Genomic DNA, 19,250 nt, shown 5'->3' on the forward strand with positions numbered 1-19,250 from the left:
TGGAGAATGGGGCAGGCTGGCCCTACTCCCACCTCAGGCCACCAGATGCTCCGCGTCCCGGGAGATGAGGGGCTGGGGCTGGGAGGGCCAGTGGGGAGAACAGAATGGGTAGTGGGGGGTTGGGGAAGGACACGGGACCAAGGAGAAGAGAGTGAAGCGCCAGACACTGGTGGCCCGGGAGCCAGATTTCCACTGGGTGAGGGGTCCTGTGGGGCAGGTGGGCCCTGAGAATGCAGGGCCTGGTCCCGGCATGGCTCCCAGCTCCCCTCTGCCCAGAGAACGTCCCCGCTGACCACAGGCATCACTGGACACCACTGTGGGGAAGCAGCAACTTCAAACTGGGCAGAGAGACGCAGGGGCAGAACCTCAAGGCCTGTCAGCAGGCGGCCAGGAAACAGTGCTGGAAACGTGTGAGGGGCAACACGCCGCTGCTCCACACCTGACCCTGCCTGGGTCAGAAGTCACCAGGGGCTGCTGATGCCAGTGACCTCAGACTTCCACCTCTGTGCCTCCAAACCTCACCCCGGGAGATGTCAGGAGCCAAAGAGCTCCCCAAGCCAAGATTCTGGAGAAGGCGGCCCTGGCCAGAACCGTGTGCTCCTGACGCCCGTGCAGCATAGCTGGAGAGGGGACAGGGAGGTCAAGGCCGGTCCAGCCCTGGGAACAGGGAGATGGCACATGGAGCCTGACAAAGAGCATGGGCTTTATTGGTCATTCATGATTAGAAAAGTGGGCGCTGGGACCCCCGTGGAGGGGGCTGGGCTCTGCCTGGTCACTGCTGGTGCAGGGTATATACAGGGTCTATGGCCCTCCACAGGCTTGGCTGGCTCCCTCTTGATGGCCACCAAGCCCAGGCACTTGAGACCAGAGCCAGTGACCATTAGTAGGGCCAAAGGCAGTTCTGGCTGTGCAGGGTCCCTGGGTTAGGAAGTGGATAGAGGCTGGGGTCACCATGGCAACCCGGACAGGGCCCACGCGAGGTGGGGACGCTGGTGCTTCGCGAGACGGAGAGACACCTCCTCGTCCTTCTGGAATGTCCTAAGACAGAGGCTGGCCCTGGTCCCTCTTCCAGCCCATCCACGGACCTGCTGTGTGTCCTTGGGTGGGTCGAGACCCTTCTCTGGGCACAGGTCTCTGTGGCTATCCAGTTCTGACCCTCTGGGCTATTGTGGCCAGCCCCATGTGCCAGGAGGGAGCTGCCTCCTGGGAACAGCCGCCGAGAGACAAGAGTGGCCTCCTGCATGGCGCTTGGTCGCAGTCAGAGCAAGGGCTGGTCCGGGGACATGGTGCAGATGAGGCCGGCCTGGGCTCTGGCAGTCTGGGGAGTGCCACGTGCAGGGAGGTGGACACCTCACAGGTACGGCGGCTCCTGGGGTCGGGCGGCTGAGCTGCAGGGCAGGCAGCATCCAGGGTCCTGAAAAGGAGAGAGAGGAGAGGCTCTGAGCCTGGAAGGAGAGAGAGGAGAGGCTCCGAGCCTGGAAGGAGACAGAGGAGAGGGTCCGAGCCTGGAAGGAGACAGAGGAGAGGGTCCGAGCCTGGAAGGAGACAGAGGAGAGGCTCCGAGCCTGGAAGGAGGGAGGTAAGAGGGTCTGACCCTGGGAAGGAGGGAGAGGAGAGGGTCTGAGCCTGGCAGGAGGGAGAGGAGAGTGTCTGGCCCTGGAAGGAGACAGAGGAGAGGGTCTGGGCCTGGAAGGAGGGAGAGGAGCCTGGGAAGGAGGGAGAAGAGAGGGTCTGGGCCTGGATGGAGAGAGAGGAGAGGGTCTGGGCCTGGAAGGAGGGAGAGGAGCCTGGGAAGGAGGGAGAGGAGAGTGTCTGGCCCTGGAAGGAGACAGAGGAGAGGGTCTGGGCCTGGAAGGAGGGAGAGGAGCCTGGGAAGGAGGGAGAGGAGAGGGTCTGGGCCTGGAAGGAGACAGAGGAGAGGGTCTGGGCCTGGAAGGAGACAGAGGAGAGGGTCTGGGCCTGGAAGGAGGGAGAGAAGAGGGTCTGGGCCTGGAAGGAGGGAGAGGAGCCTGGGAAGGAGGGAGAAGAGAGGGTCTGGGCCTGGATGGAGAGAGAGGAGAGGGTCTGGGCCTGGAAGGAGACAGAGGAGAGGGTCTGGGCCTGGAAGGAGACAGAGGAGAGGGTCTGGGCCTGGAAGGAGGGAGAGAAGAGGGTCTGGGCCTGGAAGGAGGGAGAGGAGCCTGGGAAAGAGGGAGAAGAGAGGGTCTGGGCCTGGATGGAGAGAGAGGAGAGGGTCTGGGCCTGGAAGGAGACAGAGGAGAGGGTCTGGGCCTGGAAGGAGACAGAGGAGAGGGTCTGGGCCTGGAAGGAGACAGAGGAGAGGGTCTGGGCCTGGAAGGAGGGAGAGGAGCCTGGGAAGGAGGGAGAGGAGAGGGTCTGAGCCTGGGAAGGAGGGAGAAGAGAGGGTCTGGGCCTGGAAGGAGGGAGAAGAGAAGCTCTGAGCCAGGCTGTGACCAGCCCCAAGTGTCGGCGCCATTTGGACACCCGAACTCAGGAAGGAGAAGAGACTGATTCTGACATGAGAGGTGTCAAAGTACTCCATGCCTCAGTTTCCCCTCTGAAAATGGAATGAATATAGCATGGCCGGGTTACTGCCAGGACTTAAAGGCCTGGCCCACCATGGGGGGCTGGGGCTGGGCAGCTATGACCATAGCCACCCACGAAGCCTGAGACCTCTCTGGCTGCTCCAGACAGGACACACAGCAGCTTTGGCCTCCGAGCCTCTGAGGACAGCCCTAAGGTCCACTGCTGGGTCCCCACCTGGCCCACAGGCCCAGCACCCTCTTCCCGGCAGGCAGATAACTGATGTTTGGGAGAGTTAGGGAGTGCATTCAGCACACACAGCAGGTGGTTAATAAATGGCCTGGCCACATGCCCCAAGCCAGGGAACAGCTGACATCTAGGTGTTCTGGAAGGGGACAAATACAAACTGGAGGCAGCATCTGAACAGTGACTCGGACCCCACTGGGGCCGCTCAGATCCAGGCCCTTTCAGAAAGGTGACTTCAGGCTCCACGGCCGGGACACTGGGGCTGGTGTGACCCCACTGGGGGAATGGCCATGGGTGTGGTAGAGGAGCATCGGTCACCACGAGCTGCAGCCACTCCTAGCTGGCCCCTGTGTGGGGAGGGGCGAGGCCGGGTGGATGCGGGGCGTTCCCAACCCAGCTGCTGGCCCCAGCACCCCACCTCTTCCTCCACTACGCCCTCTTGGGGAATTTTTTTTTTTTTTTTTTTTTTTTTCCCCGAGACAGAGTTTTGCATTGTCGCCTGGGCTGGAGTGCAATGGCGCAATCTTGGCTCACCGCAACCTCCACCTCCCAGGGTCGAGCGATTCTCCTGCCTCATCCTCCAGAGTAGCTGGGATTATAGGCAGGCACCATCACACCCGGCTAATTTTGTATTTTTAGTAGAGATGGGTTTTCTCCATGTTGGTCAGGCTGGTCTCAAGCTCCTGACCTCAAGTGATCTGCTCGCCTCAGTCTCCCAAAGTGCTGGGATTCCAGGTGTGAGCCACCGCGCCCGGCCTGGGGAAATTTTTATATATCCTTGACACACAGGTGCTCTGTCCCAAGCACACTGCTCCTGTCTACTCTGCCGTGGGCCACCACTGGTGGAGAGATGGCCACCTGCCAGGAGTGCCCACCCCTCCCTTGGCAACTCACCTCCACCTCTGCTACAAACCGGAGGGGTGACCCCTAGGCCCGAGGTTGCAGGGACTGTGGTGTGTGGCCCTGGCCTGGCTGCATGGACTGTAGTGTGTGCACCATGTGGCCCTGACCATGGCTGCATCCTAGGCCTTCCTGTGGATCCTGCTCCTAGGCTGTGTCACTGGGCAGACGCTCACCCCCTCTGAGCAAGGACACAGGGAGAGGGTGTGTGTGGTGTGGGAAGTCTTCCTACACTGGGTGCCTCGTCCTGTGGGGACAGCCTCGTCCTGTGGGGACAGCCTCGTCCTGTGGGGACAGCCTCCGTCTGCATCCCGCACACAACCAGGCTCCAGCCTAGGGCAGGCAGCTAACAGACTCTGTGAGGTCCGGCACGGGGCAGACTTGAAGAGTCACAGGGGCTCATGTGACAAGATCCTGAATCCCACCGTCCTGGTTAGACTGGCACAGTGGGGTCAGGCAGGCGGTCATACCAGGGCCCCTTTTTCTCAGATGAGGGCTGGGAGGAAGCTTCACTTGCTAAGTGGAGCTGATAAGGGGTGCAGAGCCCCTGACTTATCAAGAGAAGCCAGAAATCTCTGGGTTTTGGGTGTTTTTTGGAAAGAATCTCACTGTCGCTCAGGCTGGAGTGCAGGAGTACAATCTTAGCTCACTGCAACCTCTGCCTTCTGGGTTCAAGCGATTCCCCTGCCTCAGCCTCCTGAGTAGCTGGGACTACAGGGATGTGCCACCACACCCGGCTACTTTTTGTATTTTTAGTAGAGACGGGGTTTCACCCTGTTGGCAAGGCTGGTCTCGAACTCCTGACCTCAAGTGATCTGCCTGCCTCAGCCTCCCAAAGTGCTGGGATTATAGGTGTAAGCCACAGCACCTGACCCAGAAATCTTTTTTTTTTTTCAGACAGATGTTCTGAATACATAGAAAACTTATGTTTAAGTGAGTTCTCCAGGATGTTCAAATGGTGGCTCTTATACACATTACATCTAAACATTGTGACCACAGGACCTCAGGTGGCCAGCACCAGTGGCAAGGCTGGCCTCAAGACAGTGGCCAGGCATTGGCCTTGTAGGTGTGGACAAGGATGCCCATAGTGTAGGAAGGTGTCCAAGGCTGGCCAGCCAGGGACTCGCCACACTGCGAGAGCCTCCGACAGTGAGCAACCCCAGGACTGCAGGCCTCGCACCCCATCTCCCGGCTCACCTGGGTGCCCTATTGCTGGGGCGCCATGTCCATCAAGGGCTTCTGGACCCCGAAGGCCGTGATGAAGATGTTGACTACCACGATGATGAACACCAGGCCCGTGGCCAGGTTGTTGAGGAAGTCCAGCTTGGCGTGCTTGGCCGGGTTGTTAAGGTCGTACTTGACTGTGGGCGAGAGAGGAGTGGATGGTGCCAAGGGCAGCCCAGATGCAGCACCCCAGCCTGGGACAGTGGAAGGGGACCCACCCCAGTGGTCAAGCTGTCCTGGGACATTACAGGGCCCTCAATCGCATTTACGATGAGTTTTGTTGCCCAGAGAAAAATACACGTTTTGCTGAAACACTGACAATAGCACCCCTGGCTTGGGCAGCCCCTCAGTCTACGACCCCACCTTCTGTAGCCCCCGCACTTTCCTTATAGGAATTGAAGCTATGGATGTCAACCAAAGGCCAGGTTTGGGCAAATGCACTGAGCCCTTTGCGGGCCTTAATCTAGTGATTCCTGCCACAAACTGTAGTTCTATTATGATGCCTGTTTTATAGGTGAGGCCTGGGAGGTTCAGCCACTTGCCCAAGGTCATGAAGTCACGAGGAGGACCCTGGGCCCAGGAGGTGAGGACTGGCATGGCTGAGGCTATCTCATGGCATGAGTCAACAAGAACCCAGTGAAACACCTGCCCTAATGCCCACAGGCCAGGCCCTGACCCCACTCTGTGCTCTTTCAAAATGCAGGGTGGGGCCAGGCACGGTGGTTCATACCTGTAATCCCAGCACTTTGGGAGGCTGAGACAGAAGGATCACATGAGCCCAGGAGTTTGAAACCAGCCTGGGCAGCATAGCAAGACCCCGTGTCTAACAAAAACAAAAAAATTTAGCCGGCATGGTGGCACATAGCTGTGGTCCAGGCTACCTGGGAGGCTGAGGCAGAAGGCTCACTTGAGCCTGGGAGGTTGAGACTGCAGTGAGCCATGATCAAGACAGAGAAAGACCCGGTTTCAAAAACAAAGCAAGGCCGAGCGAGGTGACTCACGCCTGTAATCCCAGTATTTTGGGAGACTGAGGCTGTTGGATCACTTGAGCTCAAAAATTCGACCAGGCAACATGGCGTAACCTCATCTCTACAAAAAATACAAAAATTAGCCGGGCATGGTGGTGAGCGCCTGTAATCCCAGTTACTTTGGGGGCTGAGGTGGGAGGATCACTTGAGCCCAGGAGATGGAGTTTGCAGTGAGCCAAGACTGTGCTGCTGCATTCCAGCCTGGGTGACTGTTTCAAAACACAAAACAAAACGAAACAAAAACCAAAGTGGAGGGCGTGGGGGGTGGGGTACCACTTCCTGGACTGCATGTCTGGGTGATGAGGGCCAGGGACTCGGCAGCTCCTTGAGAGCCAAGTGTGCAAGGTGGTGGGCACCTGTCCCGGGGGTGCGAGCAGATGCCAGCAAGGCGAGCAGGTGGCCCGGCTGCCCCACCCGGGGACCTACCGAGGAAGATGAGCAGCACCCCCACGCCAATCTGCAGCGCGAGGGAGATGGAGATGAGGACCACCAGGGGCACGTAGAAGGCGAAGCTGGGGCCCTGTTCCACGACGGCCTTCAGCTGGGACGCGTTGGCCATCAGCAGCGCGATGTCCAGCATGCTCTCGGCTGCGCTCTTCTTGTTGGCATAATGGTTCACATTGATGGGCCCGTGCCTCCAGCCCCAGCGGGCCGGCTGCGGGGAGGGGGATGGTCAGCAAGGAGGGTGGGGGAGGGGCAAGGGCTGCGCCTGAGTTGGGCTCTGGGGGTCGCTGGGCCCTGCAGGTGAGGGCTACCCTTGCCCCCACCCCGGTAAGTGCTCAGTCAGAAGTGCTTATTACCCTAAGGAGAGGCTGCGAGAATGTGCTCGGTCTTTATAAAACCTCCCCTAGGAATACAGTCCTGGAGAGAACGGAAATGACATAGCAACCCTAGTACATGCACTCTGGTTTTCCACTGGAAAGCGCTGCCCGATCCTTGCCCTCCTGCCATAGGCGCGGCTGCTTCTCCCTGCCTGCCCCTACCCGTCTGTGCCCTTGGCCTCCTCTCCCCCCACCTCAGAGTCTGAGCTCCTGATGCCAGGAAAGGAAGTGACGTGTGGGTGGACAGATCTGTGCACACTGGCCCAGGCAAGAAACGAGTCTTCCTGGGCCGGACCTAAGGGCTGAGATCGCCCCTGCCACCTCCCAACCTCCCAGACTTGGGGCCCGACAGGCCACTCAGCCTCCAGGCCTCAGCACAGGCCTTGCAGAACTATCTGGCCATTAGCAGCAAGCCCTCACTGAGGTGGGCCACCCAGAGCCGGGCCCCCACACAGCAGAGGCTCAACAGATGCCTTGGCATAGGACATACAGTGGAGCTTAGCTTCCACATTACTTCTCAGAGTAATCAAATGGAAATGCGAGTTCTGATGGAATCCTCTCTGCCTTAGGGGCCGATCTGGGAGGGGCCCCGTACAGTTCTCTTGGAGCCCCCAGTGACTTTCCCTGTTGCCAGATACTCTCAAGCTCCAAGGCCCCACACAGAGGCCACTGCTTCCAGGAAGCCTCCCAGGACTTCCCCTGGCAGGACATGGCCCTCTCTCCTGCCACAGGAAGGTCCTATCTAGCGCTGGCCCTTCGTTCCAAGGCAGGCCGAAGTATCCAACTTCCTCTTTCTCTGGAGCAAGAGTCTGCCCCTCTCAAGCTGCCCTGGTGGGGCCCTCTTCAGTCACTCAGGACAAACCTGCCAGCCCCTTGGCCCAGCCCTTTGTCCGCAGGCGCCCCTGAGCTGCCAGGCCCTGGACCACAGCCTCCCAGGACTGGTCACCTGCTTGGAGGCAGCTGTGAGAACCCACTGCTGGCAGCCGACCTCCTGGGGCCTGCTCTGGGAGATACTGTTTCCAGACTCATGAAAGATGCAGGCCGGGAGGCCGGGGTGCCGCAGGGCCACAGGGAGGGGCGGACACGGGCATCCATCCAGGCCTTGACTTTCTGCAGGCTGGAAGCATGCACAATGAAAAATACATGAGGCAGCCAACACAGAGCCAGCAGAGGCCAGGGGCCTTGCTTTCGTGCTGTGCGTTTTCAGTTTCATCTAAAATTATGTGCCCAGGAGGAAGAGACAGTGGGCGTCAGGGGACACCGGCGGGCTCTGCTGCTTACACCTGGGCCTGGGCATTCCAACAACCTGCCTTCAGCATCAGCCGCTCTCTAAGTAGCAAGTTTACGTGGACACGGGTGTGCACACGGACAGCCGCCTTTACCTGGGCCGGCCAGCAGCCCTGTCCCTGGGGCCCTGGTGTGCTCTCGGGTCACTCCATGCATATCCCGAAGCCACTATGGGGTCTGTACTTCGCCTCTCCCACCCTGGGCCTGACGCTGCACTCCCTGGGATTTCCCCAGGCCCCAGCACAGGCAGGGCACACGCCGACTGGGAGGCTGCACTCCTCTCCCATTCTACAGACCAGCAGATTGCAGCTCGGAGGAGGTTTGCCCAGAGCCACCTCCCAGGACTGTGTGTCCCTGTCCCACCATTATCCACTTAGGGGCTTCCTTCCAGGCTGCCCAGGGTCTGGGTGAGGACGGCCCAGACGTAAAGGCCTGTGCCTGGCACTGAGTTGGTCTCCAGCTCTGCTCTTGCGAAGCCGTCCAGAGGGTCACACCCCATCACACGTGTGCTCTGTGAGGTGCAGTGTCGAGGGGGCTGCTGGCCACAGTGGGCATGTGCTCCTGTTTCACAAACCTCAAGTGCCAAAGTGCCTTCTTTCAAGGCCACCCTAATGCTCATTCGGGTCTCCATCCCAGGACTTGTGCTGGGAGAAGGCGGCCAAGTATAGACCTTGTGAGGATTTCCACCTTCCAAGGGCATCTACACAAATATGTGCATGTTCCTAGTCACACAGGCACAGAAACACACATCCCCCAGAAAGACACACATAGACACGTGAGACACACAGGTGCACACAATACAGCACACACAAATACACATGCACATATATACACAAACTACACACACACATACATAAACAGACACACATGCCCAGGCTAACTGTGTTGGCCTCTGGGCAGGAGGAAGAATTCCCTTTTTTCTGAGCTCTGCAGAGCCGTTTAAATATTTCATAGCCATGCTGTCACGAGGAACACTCAGAGCCATTAAAAAGGGCCGTCCGCACAGAGCCCCCAGCTCCCGAAGCCTCAGCTCTCAGCACCCCCAGCCACGGGGAGCCTGTGCCCCTGCTGTCCTCATGCCCACTTAAGGTGGGTAAACTGAGGCCCAGCAAAGGTGGTTCCTTACCCAAAGCCACACAGCAAGTGAGGGCTTGGTTAGGATTTGAACCCAGGCACCGGGTCTCAGAAGCTCTGGTAGCTGACGCCATTGTCCCCTTAGGGGCTGAGCTCTCAGGGGCTCCCTGCTTCAGGCTCCAGCTGTGTCACTTCAGGACAACTAGCCCCACTTTGTGCCTCAGTCTCCCATGTGTACCACGAGGCTGTGGAGCAGATGCCCCGGGATGGCCTCCAAGCCCTAAGTGGCCAGCAAATGCCCTGACCACACACCCCTGCTGGTGAAGGGCACTTCCAGCCCATCCGGCCATCTGCTTCCTGTCCAACCTGCAGCTAAGGAAGCTTCTGCATGCAGGTCAAGCCCTGGCTCACCACAGCCCAGCCCATGGCCCTGACACAAGCTCCCCCTGCGTTGGCCTCAGTCTCCCACTCAGTGTATCTAGGGTTGCACCTGGGAAGCTCCCACTCACCAAGGGAGAGGCTGTGTTCCTCTCCATTCTACAGACCAGCAGACTGCAGCTCGGAGGAGGTTTGCCCAGAGCCACCTCCCAGGACTGTGTGTCCCAAAGCATAGGGCTGCCCCAGGATACAGCGTAGCTGGCAACCACCGCGGGCAGCAGGCCACATTGGGAGCGTCATGTGGAGGGGAGGGCGGCAGGGCCGGTCTGCTTCCCTGTCCCTCACCTCGGTGAGGGACACCTCCCACACAGGGAGGTCCCAGGGAGGACGACCCCACTCTCCCCCAGTCCTGGGCACTTGCCTCTATGTTGGGATGGGCCTTAGGGTGGCCGGGGGACCCAGCTACCACACGTGAGGGAGCCCTGTGGTCCTGACCGGCCAGCAGGAGCTGCCAGGAGCTGAGCCCTGCCGAGACCTGTGCCCATAGCTTGGACAGGGCAGGGAATAAACACCCTGGTTAATATATTCCCAGGGCCAGCGGGACTTTCCCAGAACCTCAGCAGCACCCGGGGCCTGGGGCCAGGCCAGATATTTCTCCTCTGAAAGTTAGGAAGGAGTCTTGGTGAGGAGGTCAGCTCTGGGCAGGGGCGTGGCTGGCTCTTCGTGCAACCTTCTGTGGACAGTCAGCCTCCCCACTGCAGGCTGCACGTGTTGGGGCTGGGCCGCACGGTGGGTCCCAGGGCCACTGCAGTGAGCATCCTCCGCTCAGGCAGGAGGGGTTGGCACAGAAGTGGGATATGAACTAGGCTTGCTGCATCCACGGGCCTGGCTCTGGCCGTAGCATAATGGGTGCTCCGGCTCACCCAGGGCTTGGATGGGCAGAGACAGGGTCAGGGGCTGTGGGTCCACAAATGTGGTGATGCATATCATCCACCCCTTCCAAGGGCCTGTGAGAAGCAGGGCTGGAAGCTGCCACAGCACCTCCTTTACCTCCCCAGTCCTGCCTCAACACTGACCACTCTATGCCTCAGTTTCCTCATCTGTAAAATGGGTAGACAAGGATGTGGAGGCGACTGAATGGGATGGCCTCAGAGGCCCCGTAGCTGGTGGAGCACATGGCAGTAGGTGGCAGGGCTGTTCTTCCTTGATGCCTGGCTCTCACTGTTTTGAAAGACTCTGCCTCCCCAACCAACTCCACTGACTCAAAAGCAGCTGAACAGGCTCACATAACAGTCACACGGCAAAGAAAGGACAGCCTGGGGCACAGGCTCTCCTGTGCTGAGCAGGACCCAGTGGATGAGGTGCCTGCCCGGGGTGCCTGGGGGGTCCTAGTCTAGACCTTGGCTGCTCGCAGCCTGTCCTGCTCACTGGCCCTAACCTTGGACTCAGCAGGCATTGGCAGACGGTGGGGGGACCTGAGAATCAGGCAACCCCTCTTCTCCCCTACCATATGCTAGGACCTGCCTGGGGCCTCCGACATCCCTTGTCTGACCCACCAGTAGGGGCATGAGCTGCTGTGCCCATTCCCCAGATGCCACACAGACAGGCGGGGACTGGCACTGGAGCCCTGCACCATCTCCTACTGGCCAGCCCAGGAAGCAGGCCCCGAGAGGGTCTCCCAGCTCCACGTCTGTGTTCCTGGCAGGAAATCCCCAGCAAGAGAGCAGGAAGTGCTGGGAGGCGGGGTCCCCACCGCAGCTGGGCCAAGCAGACCCACTTCCTGTGGACTCAGCACTGACCAGGAGTGGCCCTGAGACCATAGGGTTGCCTTTCAGAACTTGGCCCAGACCCTGCCAGCCTCAGGATCTGCCAGGAAAGCAGAAATGCGAAAAAGAGCAAACCTCCCCCTGGGCAGCTGAGGCCATGCACGGCCCAGACGGCAGGTGTACCGGGCACAGCTACCTGCGTCCGAAGACCATGCCTCTCGGCCCAGATGTGGCCCCAGGAACCTTCAACATGCGGGCCGTGAGGGTCAGGAAGGTGTGGCTGGCACCAGATGGCCGTGTCCCAACCCCATCCCCACCACCTCCCTGCCTTGAGACGCCCTCGGGATAACAGATTCAGGCCATTTTCACATTGAAATTGTTGTTTACTGTTCCTTCTGCTGACAGCCACAGCGAGCTGACTCAATCCCTGGACACTGATGGGGGCCCTCACATGAAGGGCCACAGGGGCACAGGACACATGGGGCGGGGGAGACCTGAGAGCTTCCCACGGCCGTGGCCCAACAGAGCCCACCCAGGTCGGAGTTCCACGTGCGGCTCCTCCCTGAGCCTCGGCCACCCTGGGAGGTGAGCAGTTGTGCCCCATTTTACAGAAAAGGAAACTGAGACTCTCCTTGGGACCCACGCTGGGCAAAGCACTGCCCTCTCCAAACCACTGCCAGGGCTCACCACCGGGAGAGGGTCTCCATGGCAGGCAGAAGTAAGGATGAGGGCGCTGAGTGCTGGCCTGGCTCTAAGCACTTCATGTACATCAGCCACTGAGTCCTCACCACCCTCTGCGGCAGGTACTGCAATCACGCCCATTTCACAGATGAGAAACTGAGGCACAGAGTGCTGACATGATGTGCCCAAGAAACGGAGAAGCAAGGTCTTGAGGGTGGGAAGAGGAACAGGTGTGTTGGGTGGTCCTGGGCCTCCAGGCTCGGTGAGTAGAGTGGCCCTCGAAGTTTTTACCCTTCAAGGGGAAATGTGCTCATCCTCACACTGGCTCATAGCCCTTCCACAGCTCCCTGGACACCAGACCGTGATCAGGCCTGCAAGGCCCCTCTCATCGGCCTGGCTTCCCATCCCCCCACCTCCTACCCAGCCCTCATGTGCTTTGTGGTCCAGCCTCCGAGCCTTTGCTCCTGCTGTTCCCTCTGCCTAGATGCCCTTCCACACATCTCAGAGAGCCAGATCTGCCCACCCATCTTCCCCACCCTCCAGGGCTCAGCGCCAATGTCCCCACCTCCACAGAAAGCCTTCCCTGACCACCATGCCCCGCCCCCCACAACGGGCCGCCAGCCCCTAGGGCACCCCATGCTTTGCCTTGGCCTCTCCTGCCCTGTCTGGGTTGGGTTCTTTCCAACCGCGGCGTGATGGGGCGGGGCTGTGTTTCCCTCCCTCTGGTGCCCAGAGCCAAGACAGTGATCCGGGAACAAATCCAACCCAATCTCCTCTGGGCCTGAGATGCACCCATCTCAGGAGGCACAGCCCATCCTGCCACCCGCAGAGGTGAGCAGAGACTGCTCTGAGTGGAGGGCACTGCCCAGGCAAGGTCAAGGGTGGGGGAGCAGTAGTATCCCTCCCTTTCCAAGGCGCTTCCAAGCCACTGCCCTGTTTACTACCTGACTTGCTTTCCCCACTTCCCTGAAGGCAGGTGGGAGCCTGTGTTCTGTCTTTATAAGACCATGTCTAAAAGGCCCAGCGAGGTGCGGCAACTTCCCAGGGACACACAGCCAGAGGAGCCCCCTGCCTATTGCTCCAAAGTGCTCACACATTGGGGTAGGGGCAGGTCCCTGGGGTCCTGCACACCGGTCAAGTCCTACAGTGCGACAGCTCCTCTCAGCCCTCAGTTTCCTCATCTCTAACCTAGCGACAAGTGTCCATGCAGCCCCAGGGCCATCCTATCCCGGGGCTCATGGGGCCCCACCTCCCTGAACATGGTCTGTCCCCACAGCACGGCCTAGGACTGTCCACCAGCAAGCGGGCAGAGCATCTTTGCCCCCGTCTGGTCCACGCCACGGAGAGGCCTGGAAAAACCCACAGGCTGCTGTTCCCTGCCCCCATCCCTGGGGGGTTGGAAAAGGAAAGAATGTCCAAAGTAAACAAGTCATCAGAGGGCCATGCCAGGACCTTGCAACAAACACAAGGTGCTCAGTAAGTTCTGAGTCCTGGGATGAAGAATTCGGAAGCAAGACCATTGCCAGGGCCTGCCCCTGCCCACAGTCCTACTAGGCCGGACAGGGCAAGCTCTGGAGGGCCTGTGGGGACATACACTGAAGGTTGTGTGACGTTTCTATTTCTCAAGGCAGGTAAGTGGAATAGGGACCACAGCGGGCCCCAAGTTCCCCCATCAAGGCACGCATCAGATTGTGTAGTCAGCGTGGGGTGACGTAAGTGTCTGCATGTCGCTGGTCTGGAGCCCGGAGGCTGTGACTCCTCTCCGCCCACCCCCGGGCAAAGTGCGCTGAGGAGCCGGCGCGGCGAGGCTGAAGTTAGAGGGGGCCGCGCGGGAGTCGGGGGAGGTCGGGAAAGCCCGGCGCCGGCAGTCCTTAGCCCGAGGAGCTGCGCCCAGGCCCGCTCCGCCGCGCAGCCAAACGCGGGCGCTGCTCAGTAGGGCTGGGGACGCCAGCCAGCCCTGCGCCCCCACGCCCCCACATCCCGCCCACTTGCCGGGGGTGGCTGGAACTCCCGTGGGCATCGTTCTGACCCTGATGGGGCAGGAGGGACTTGGCCTGGAGCGGGACGTCCCCCACCACTCTGCAGTGCGAACGCGGCGCGCACTCGGCCGGGCGCCCACAGGTGCCCGGGGAGCCGCGGCACCCGGAAAGGACAGGGCCGGGCAAGATCACGCAGCAGTGGGAGGAAGGTCTTACCGAGGCGTCCGGGGAGCCGGGTGTGCCCGGCGGCAGGCGGCCGTTGAGCTCGTACTCCTCGGTCCTCGAGTCCATGGTGCGGCCGCCCAGGCCACCAGGATCCGGGCCTGAGCGCGCCCGAGCCTCAACCTCAGACTCCAGCTGCGTGCCCGCCCCCGGCCCGCCCCCGGCCCGCCCCCGGCCCGCCCCGCAGCCAGCGGCTGCCCCAGACTCCGCCTCCACTCAGGGCGGAACCGGGTCTAGAGGCCATCCGCTGAGAGCGAGCGGTTCGGGGCGACTCCAACCTCTCCAGCCTGAGACGCTCCCGCGGGACCCCCCAAGGGAGGGGGCGCGACGCCGATGGCCCCAGAGGACCCTGCGCTGCATCTTGCTTTGAACCTCCGTCGCGGACACTTTTAATACACAAAATGAGGCCAAGAACAGACCTTTCCCTGGCCACCAGGCAAACTGCATGAAAGCGAGCGGGCGTTGCCGCTGGCGCCCACGTTGGGTTTTTCCCAGGCGGGGTTCGCTCTGAGAACCGCAGATCGCTCCAGCACAGCGCCTACTGCGCCCCTAGTAACAGCGTCAGAGTCCAGGTTTCCCCTGACTGCGGGTCACGCTGGCATGCAGCTTCCCACTCCCTGACCTTAGGCTTTCTTGCTGGGAAATGGGGGTTATGAGGGCACAGACTCCTGAAGGGGCGGGGGGAGGCACAAAGGGGATGAAGGTGCTTTGGCTCTCAGCCTCTCCTGCATGATGGAGCCCTCTCTGTGTCAGAGGACTAGAGGGAGCCTGACTTGCCCTAGGGTGGCACTCTGTGCCCAGGCCAGTCACCAGGGGCTGGGCAAAGTGTGTTGGACCTTCCAGCCCTTGGTTCAATCGGCCCTTTTCTCCCCAGGACGTGCTGGTAAAGCCTCTTCCAGGCTGGAAAGCCAGGTGAGATGCAGAGGACATTATTTCCCCTGGTGGCACTGGGCTGCAGGAGCTTGGGGTGAAGGCTAGGGTGCTGTGTCCTATCGGGGGAAGCTGCCCCCGATAATTCAACGTTATTTCATGTACGTTCTTTTCTATTTTCCTAAGTGTCAGCCAGTCTGAGAAATAAAGGGAAAGAGTACAAAAGAGAGAAATTTTAAAGCTGGGTGCTGGGGGAGGCATCACCAAGCTGCAAAATCAGCAAGTTTTTATTAGTGATTTTCAAAAGGGGAGGGAGTGTACGAATAGAGTGTAGGTCCCAGAGATCACAAATATCACAAGGCAAATGGAGGCAGGGCGAGATCACAGGAAGGGGCAAAATTAAAATTGCTAATGAAGTTTAGGGCACGCATTGTCATTGATAACATCTTTTCAGGAGACAGGGTTTGACAGCAGACAACTGGTCTGACCAAAATTTACTAGGCGGGAATTTCCTGGTCCTAATAGGCCTGGGAGTACTATGGAAGACCGGGGCTTATTTCATCCCTTATCTGCAACCGTAAAAGACAGACATTCCCAGAGTGGCCATTTTAGAGACCTACCCCTAGGAACACATTCTCTTTCTCAGGGCTGTTCCTTGCTTAGAAAAAGAATTCAGCAATATTTCTCCTATTTGCTTTTAAAAGAAGAGAAATATGGCTCTGTTCCTCCCGGCTCTCAGGCAGCCAGACCTAATGGTTATCTCCCTTGTTCCCTAAACATCGCTGTTGTCCTGTTCTTTTTTCAAGGTGCCCAGATTTCATATTGTTCAAACAATTTGTGCAGTTAATGCAATCATCACAGGGTCCTGAGGTGACATACATCCTCAGCTTTTGAAGATGGGATTAAGAGATTAAAGTAAAGACAGGCATAGGAAATCACAAGAGTATTGATTGGGGAAGTGATAAACGTCCATGAAATCTTCACAATTTATGTTCAGAGATTGCAGTAAAGACAGCCGTAAGAAATTATAAAAGTATTAATTTGGGGAACTAATAAATGTGCATGAAATCTTCACAATTTATGATCTTCTGCCATGGCTTCAGCCAGTCCCTCTGTTTGGGGTCCCTGACTTCCCGCAACAGTGTCTTTTACTTCTGGCCTTGGCCTCACTCCCAGATCCCACTGCTTCATAGCCCCCCCCCCCTCCAGGACCCACCCAAGGCGTGCATTCTCTCACCATGTCTGCTGGTGCCTCCACTAAAGCCTCCAAAACAGTGAGTGGACTCTTGACCCCCCAAACTCCCTGGGGAGGTCAGATGGGGGTCACCCTGGCAGGACTCTACATCCCAGAACTGCCACCAGTAGTTATGTGGGCTCAGGCAGGTGGCTTAACCTCTCTGCATCAGCTTCCCTTTTGGTGCTATTAGCATTAAAGGAGGAGACCACCCCTCATATTGTCTTATGCCCAATTTCTGCCTCCAAAGAAAGAAAAAGTAAAAACTAAAAGGCAGAAATGAAATCCACAGGCAGACAGCCCGGCACCACCCTGGGCCTGGTAGTTAAAGATTGACCCCAGACCTAATAGGTTATGTTATCTATAGATTACAGACATTGTATAGAAATGCACTGTGAAAATCCCTATCCTGTTGTGTTCCCATCTAATTACTGGTGCATGTAACCCCCAGTCACATACCCACTGTTGGCTCAATCAATCACGACCCTCTCATGTGCACCCCCTTAGAGTTATGAGCCCTTAAAAGGGGCAGGAATTGCTCACTCGGGGAGCTGGGCTCTTGAAACAGGAGTCTTGCCGATGCCCCCGGCCAAATAAACCCCTTCCTTCTTTAACTCAGTGTCTGAGGAGTTTTGTCTGCGGCGCGTCCTGCTACAGCATAAGCCTGGGGTTTGGTCAAGGCCATGTGAGCATGATCCCTTCTCCCTGCCTGTAAAGAAACAAGAGCAGAGAGAGGTTAGGTAGCAGTGTGCGAGATCACCATGCAAATCCTCAGGGCAGCCTGGAGCCCAGCCCAGTCTGGAGTTTCTTCCTGTAAGTGGAAGCCTGCTCCTGTGGCACCGATGGGGTCCGACAATGAACAAGAGGCACACAGACAGCTGCGTCAGTTCTTATTTTACTGTCAGCCCTGGAAAGTGGGCATCCCCCCCAACCTGACAGGGGAGGAAACTGAGGCACAGTTGGGGAGAGCCCAGGAGGGAGCCCTCAGCACCGGAGCCCCTCCTCAGAACTCCTGAGGAGGCTGTGCTGTCCTCTAGGCCACAGCTTGCCTGCACTGTCCCCTGCCTCATTGGACGCTCCCTAAGGTGAGGTCTGCTCGGCCCTCAGGCTGCACAGGTGGCCACCCAGCCAGCGTTGGAACCCTGTGCCTGCCTCACCTGTGTAGGGCTCCCATTCTCCCCCTGACCCCTGCCTCGTCCTTGCTGGGGGAGGGGGTGAGTTTTGTAAGTGGGGAAAATGCAAGTCACCATGAGCAACTTTTCAGGAAAAAAAGGATCTTCCACTCCACCCTGTCCAGGCCTTGCTCCTGACTTGGGCACATCTGTGCCACCTGTGGCAGGAGGTGGGCTGGGGGCATCACAGTGCCCAGAACCCTGGCCAGATGCCAAGCAGGTCTCCACCTGTTGTATGATTGAAGTGGTTGCTTGGCCTTTGTTTCTCCATCTGTTCATTTCTCAGCACTGTGCCCACCTGGAGTTGACAGCATGTGAGGGCCACCCTGGGAGGCCAGGGGAGTTCATCCTGACCACAGCATAGTCAGCATGCAGCAGCATGGCCACCCTATTTCCAGAAGGGCAGAGGAAGGAAGGCCAGCTCAGACCCCAGGCTCCGTTCGACCAGGCCACCAGCGGGACAGGAGGTAGGAGTGTATGGGCATGGGCAGGGCAGCAGGATTGCGCTTGTCTGGCTCCTCCCAATGGGGTCATCCCATGAAGGAGGAGCTGTTGTTGGCCCACTTCACAGCAGAGAAACTGAGGCTCAGGCTGTCACTGCCCCAGCTCTGCCTCAGAGGGGATCTGCAGGACTGGGTCTGGCATCATGACCCACAATGGGGATAGTTGCTGTTGTTCATGCATAATCAGGATACTGTTGGCACACCTGAGTGTTCACCAGCAGCTGGAAATCCAGCACCATCCACACAAAAAAGTATCTTGTGGCTCAAAACTGTAATCCCAGCACTTTGGGAGGCCGAGACGGGTGGATCACAAGGTCAGGAGATCGAGACCATCCTGGCTAACCTGGTGAAACCCCATCTCTACTAAAAAATACAAAAAATTAGCTGGGTGCAGTGGCGGGCACCTGTAGTCCCAGCTACTCGGGAGGCTGAGGCAGGAGAATGGTGTAAACCTGGGAGGCGGAGCTTGCAGTGAGCTGAGATCACGCCACTGCACTCCAGCCTGGGCGACAGAGCGAGACTCCCTCTCAAAAAAAAAAAAAAAAAAAAGGTGTCTCACAGGATGGGACAAATTGCTATTCTGGGGAGAGTACCGGCCCATGAGGGCTCAATTCCTGGAGGGGCAGGAGGTGGGGGACCACAGAGAAAATACGGCACAGCCAGAAAGGGCCCTGGGAACGAGCCCTGAGACCTTGGAAGGCCAAGGGCGGGTGGAGAGGCCCTGAGGTGGGAGGGGTTGGCGGGAGGGGTTGGTGGGAGGGGTTGATGGGCGGAGACCCCATCCTGAGAGTATTCCTTCCTTCGGGCCATGCGGCAGCTCCTCAGTGTGCTTCACCATTCCCGCTGTTTTTTGTTTGTTTATTTGTTTGTTTTTGTTGTTGTTTGTTTTTTTAGATGGAATCTCGCTCTGTCGCCAGGCTGGAGTGCAGTGGTGCGATCTTGGCTCACTGCAACATCCACCTTGCAGGTTCAAGTCATCCTCCTGCCTCAGTCTCCTGAGTAGCTGGGACTACGGGTGTGGCACCACCACACCTGGCTAATTTTTGTGTTTTTAGTAGAGACAGAGTTTCACCATGTTGGCCAGGCTGATCTCAAACTCCTGACCTCAGGTGATCTGCCCACCTCGGCCTCCTAAGTTGCTGGGATTACAGGCGTGAGCCACCGTGCCCGGCCACATTCCCACCTTCTAAGAGGAAGCTGGGAGGGTCGCAGCGCCAGTGACATTGGGAAATCAGCCTCAGGGTTTGTAAACCTGCTCTGTGCTGGCCATCCGACCCTCTCCCAGCCTCAGTTTCCTCAGCTCCTGGGGCTGCTGGGAGGACGTGTGGGTGTCAGGGCTCAG

At 58.6% G+C, this 19,250-nt stretch overlaps 2 protein-coding genes across 5 annotated transcripts in view; both read right to left on the reverse strand.

The window, feature by feature from the left end:
- Positions 1-679: 679 nt before the first annotated feature.
- Positions 680-3,979, reverse strand: LOC126937337 (mucin-5B-like). The gene is made up of 5 exons (XM_050760716.1): positions 3,902-3,979; positions 2,961-3,045; positions 2,212-2,351; positions 1,467-2,130; positions 680-1,436 (listed from the first exon to the last, which is right to left on the reverse strand). Exons 1-5 carry the CDS (start codon positions 3,977-3,979, stop codon positions 1,141-1,143), a joined length of 1,263 nt encoding a protein of 420 aa, XP_050616673.1. The 3' UTR covers positions 680-1,140.
- The window catches only part of NINJ1 (ninjurin 1), an 868,176-nt gene continuing 849,605 nt past the window's right edge, over positions 680-19,250 (reverse strand). For 3 of the 4 annotated variants that reach the window (XM_050761592.1, XM_050761591.1, XM_050761590.1), the window contains exons 2-5: positions 14,124-14,242; positions 6,348-6,576; positions 4,867-5,030; positions 680-1,414 (exon numbers count right to left, since the gene is read on the reverse strand). In XM_050761592.1, the coding sequence (XP_050617549.1) occupies positions 4,876-5,030; positions 6,348-6,576; positions 14,124-14,198 (459 nt within the window). In that variant the 5' untranslated portion in view covers positions 14,199-14,242 and the 3' untranslated portion in view covers positions 680-1,414; positions 4,867-4,875. Of the gene's footprint in view, positions 1,415-4,866; positions 5,031-6,347; positions 6,577-14,123; positions 14,292-19,250 lie in introns of all 4 variants that reach the window. The other variant, XM_050761589.1, reaches the window with a different exon arrangement.

Source organism: Macaca thibetana, chromosome 15, assembly GCF_024542745.1.
Source record: "Macaca thibetana thibetana isolate TM-01 chromosome 15, ASM2454274v1, whole genome shotgun sequence".
Lineage (NCBI taxonomy): Eukaryota > Metazoa > Chordata > Mammalia > Primates > Cercopithecidae > Macaca > Macaca thibetana.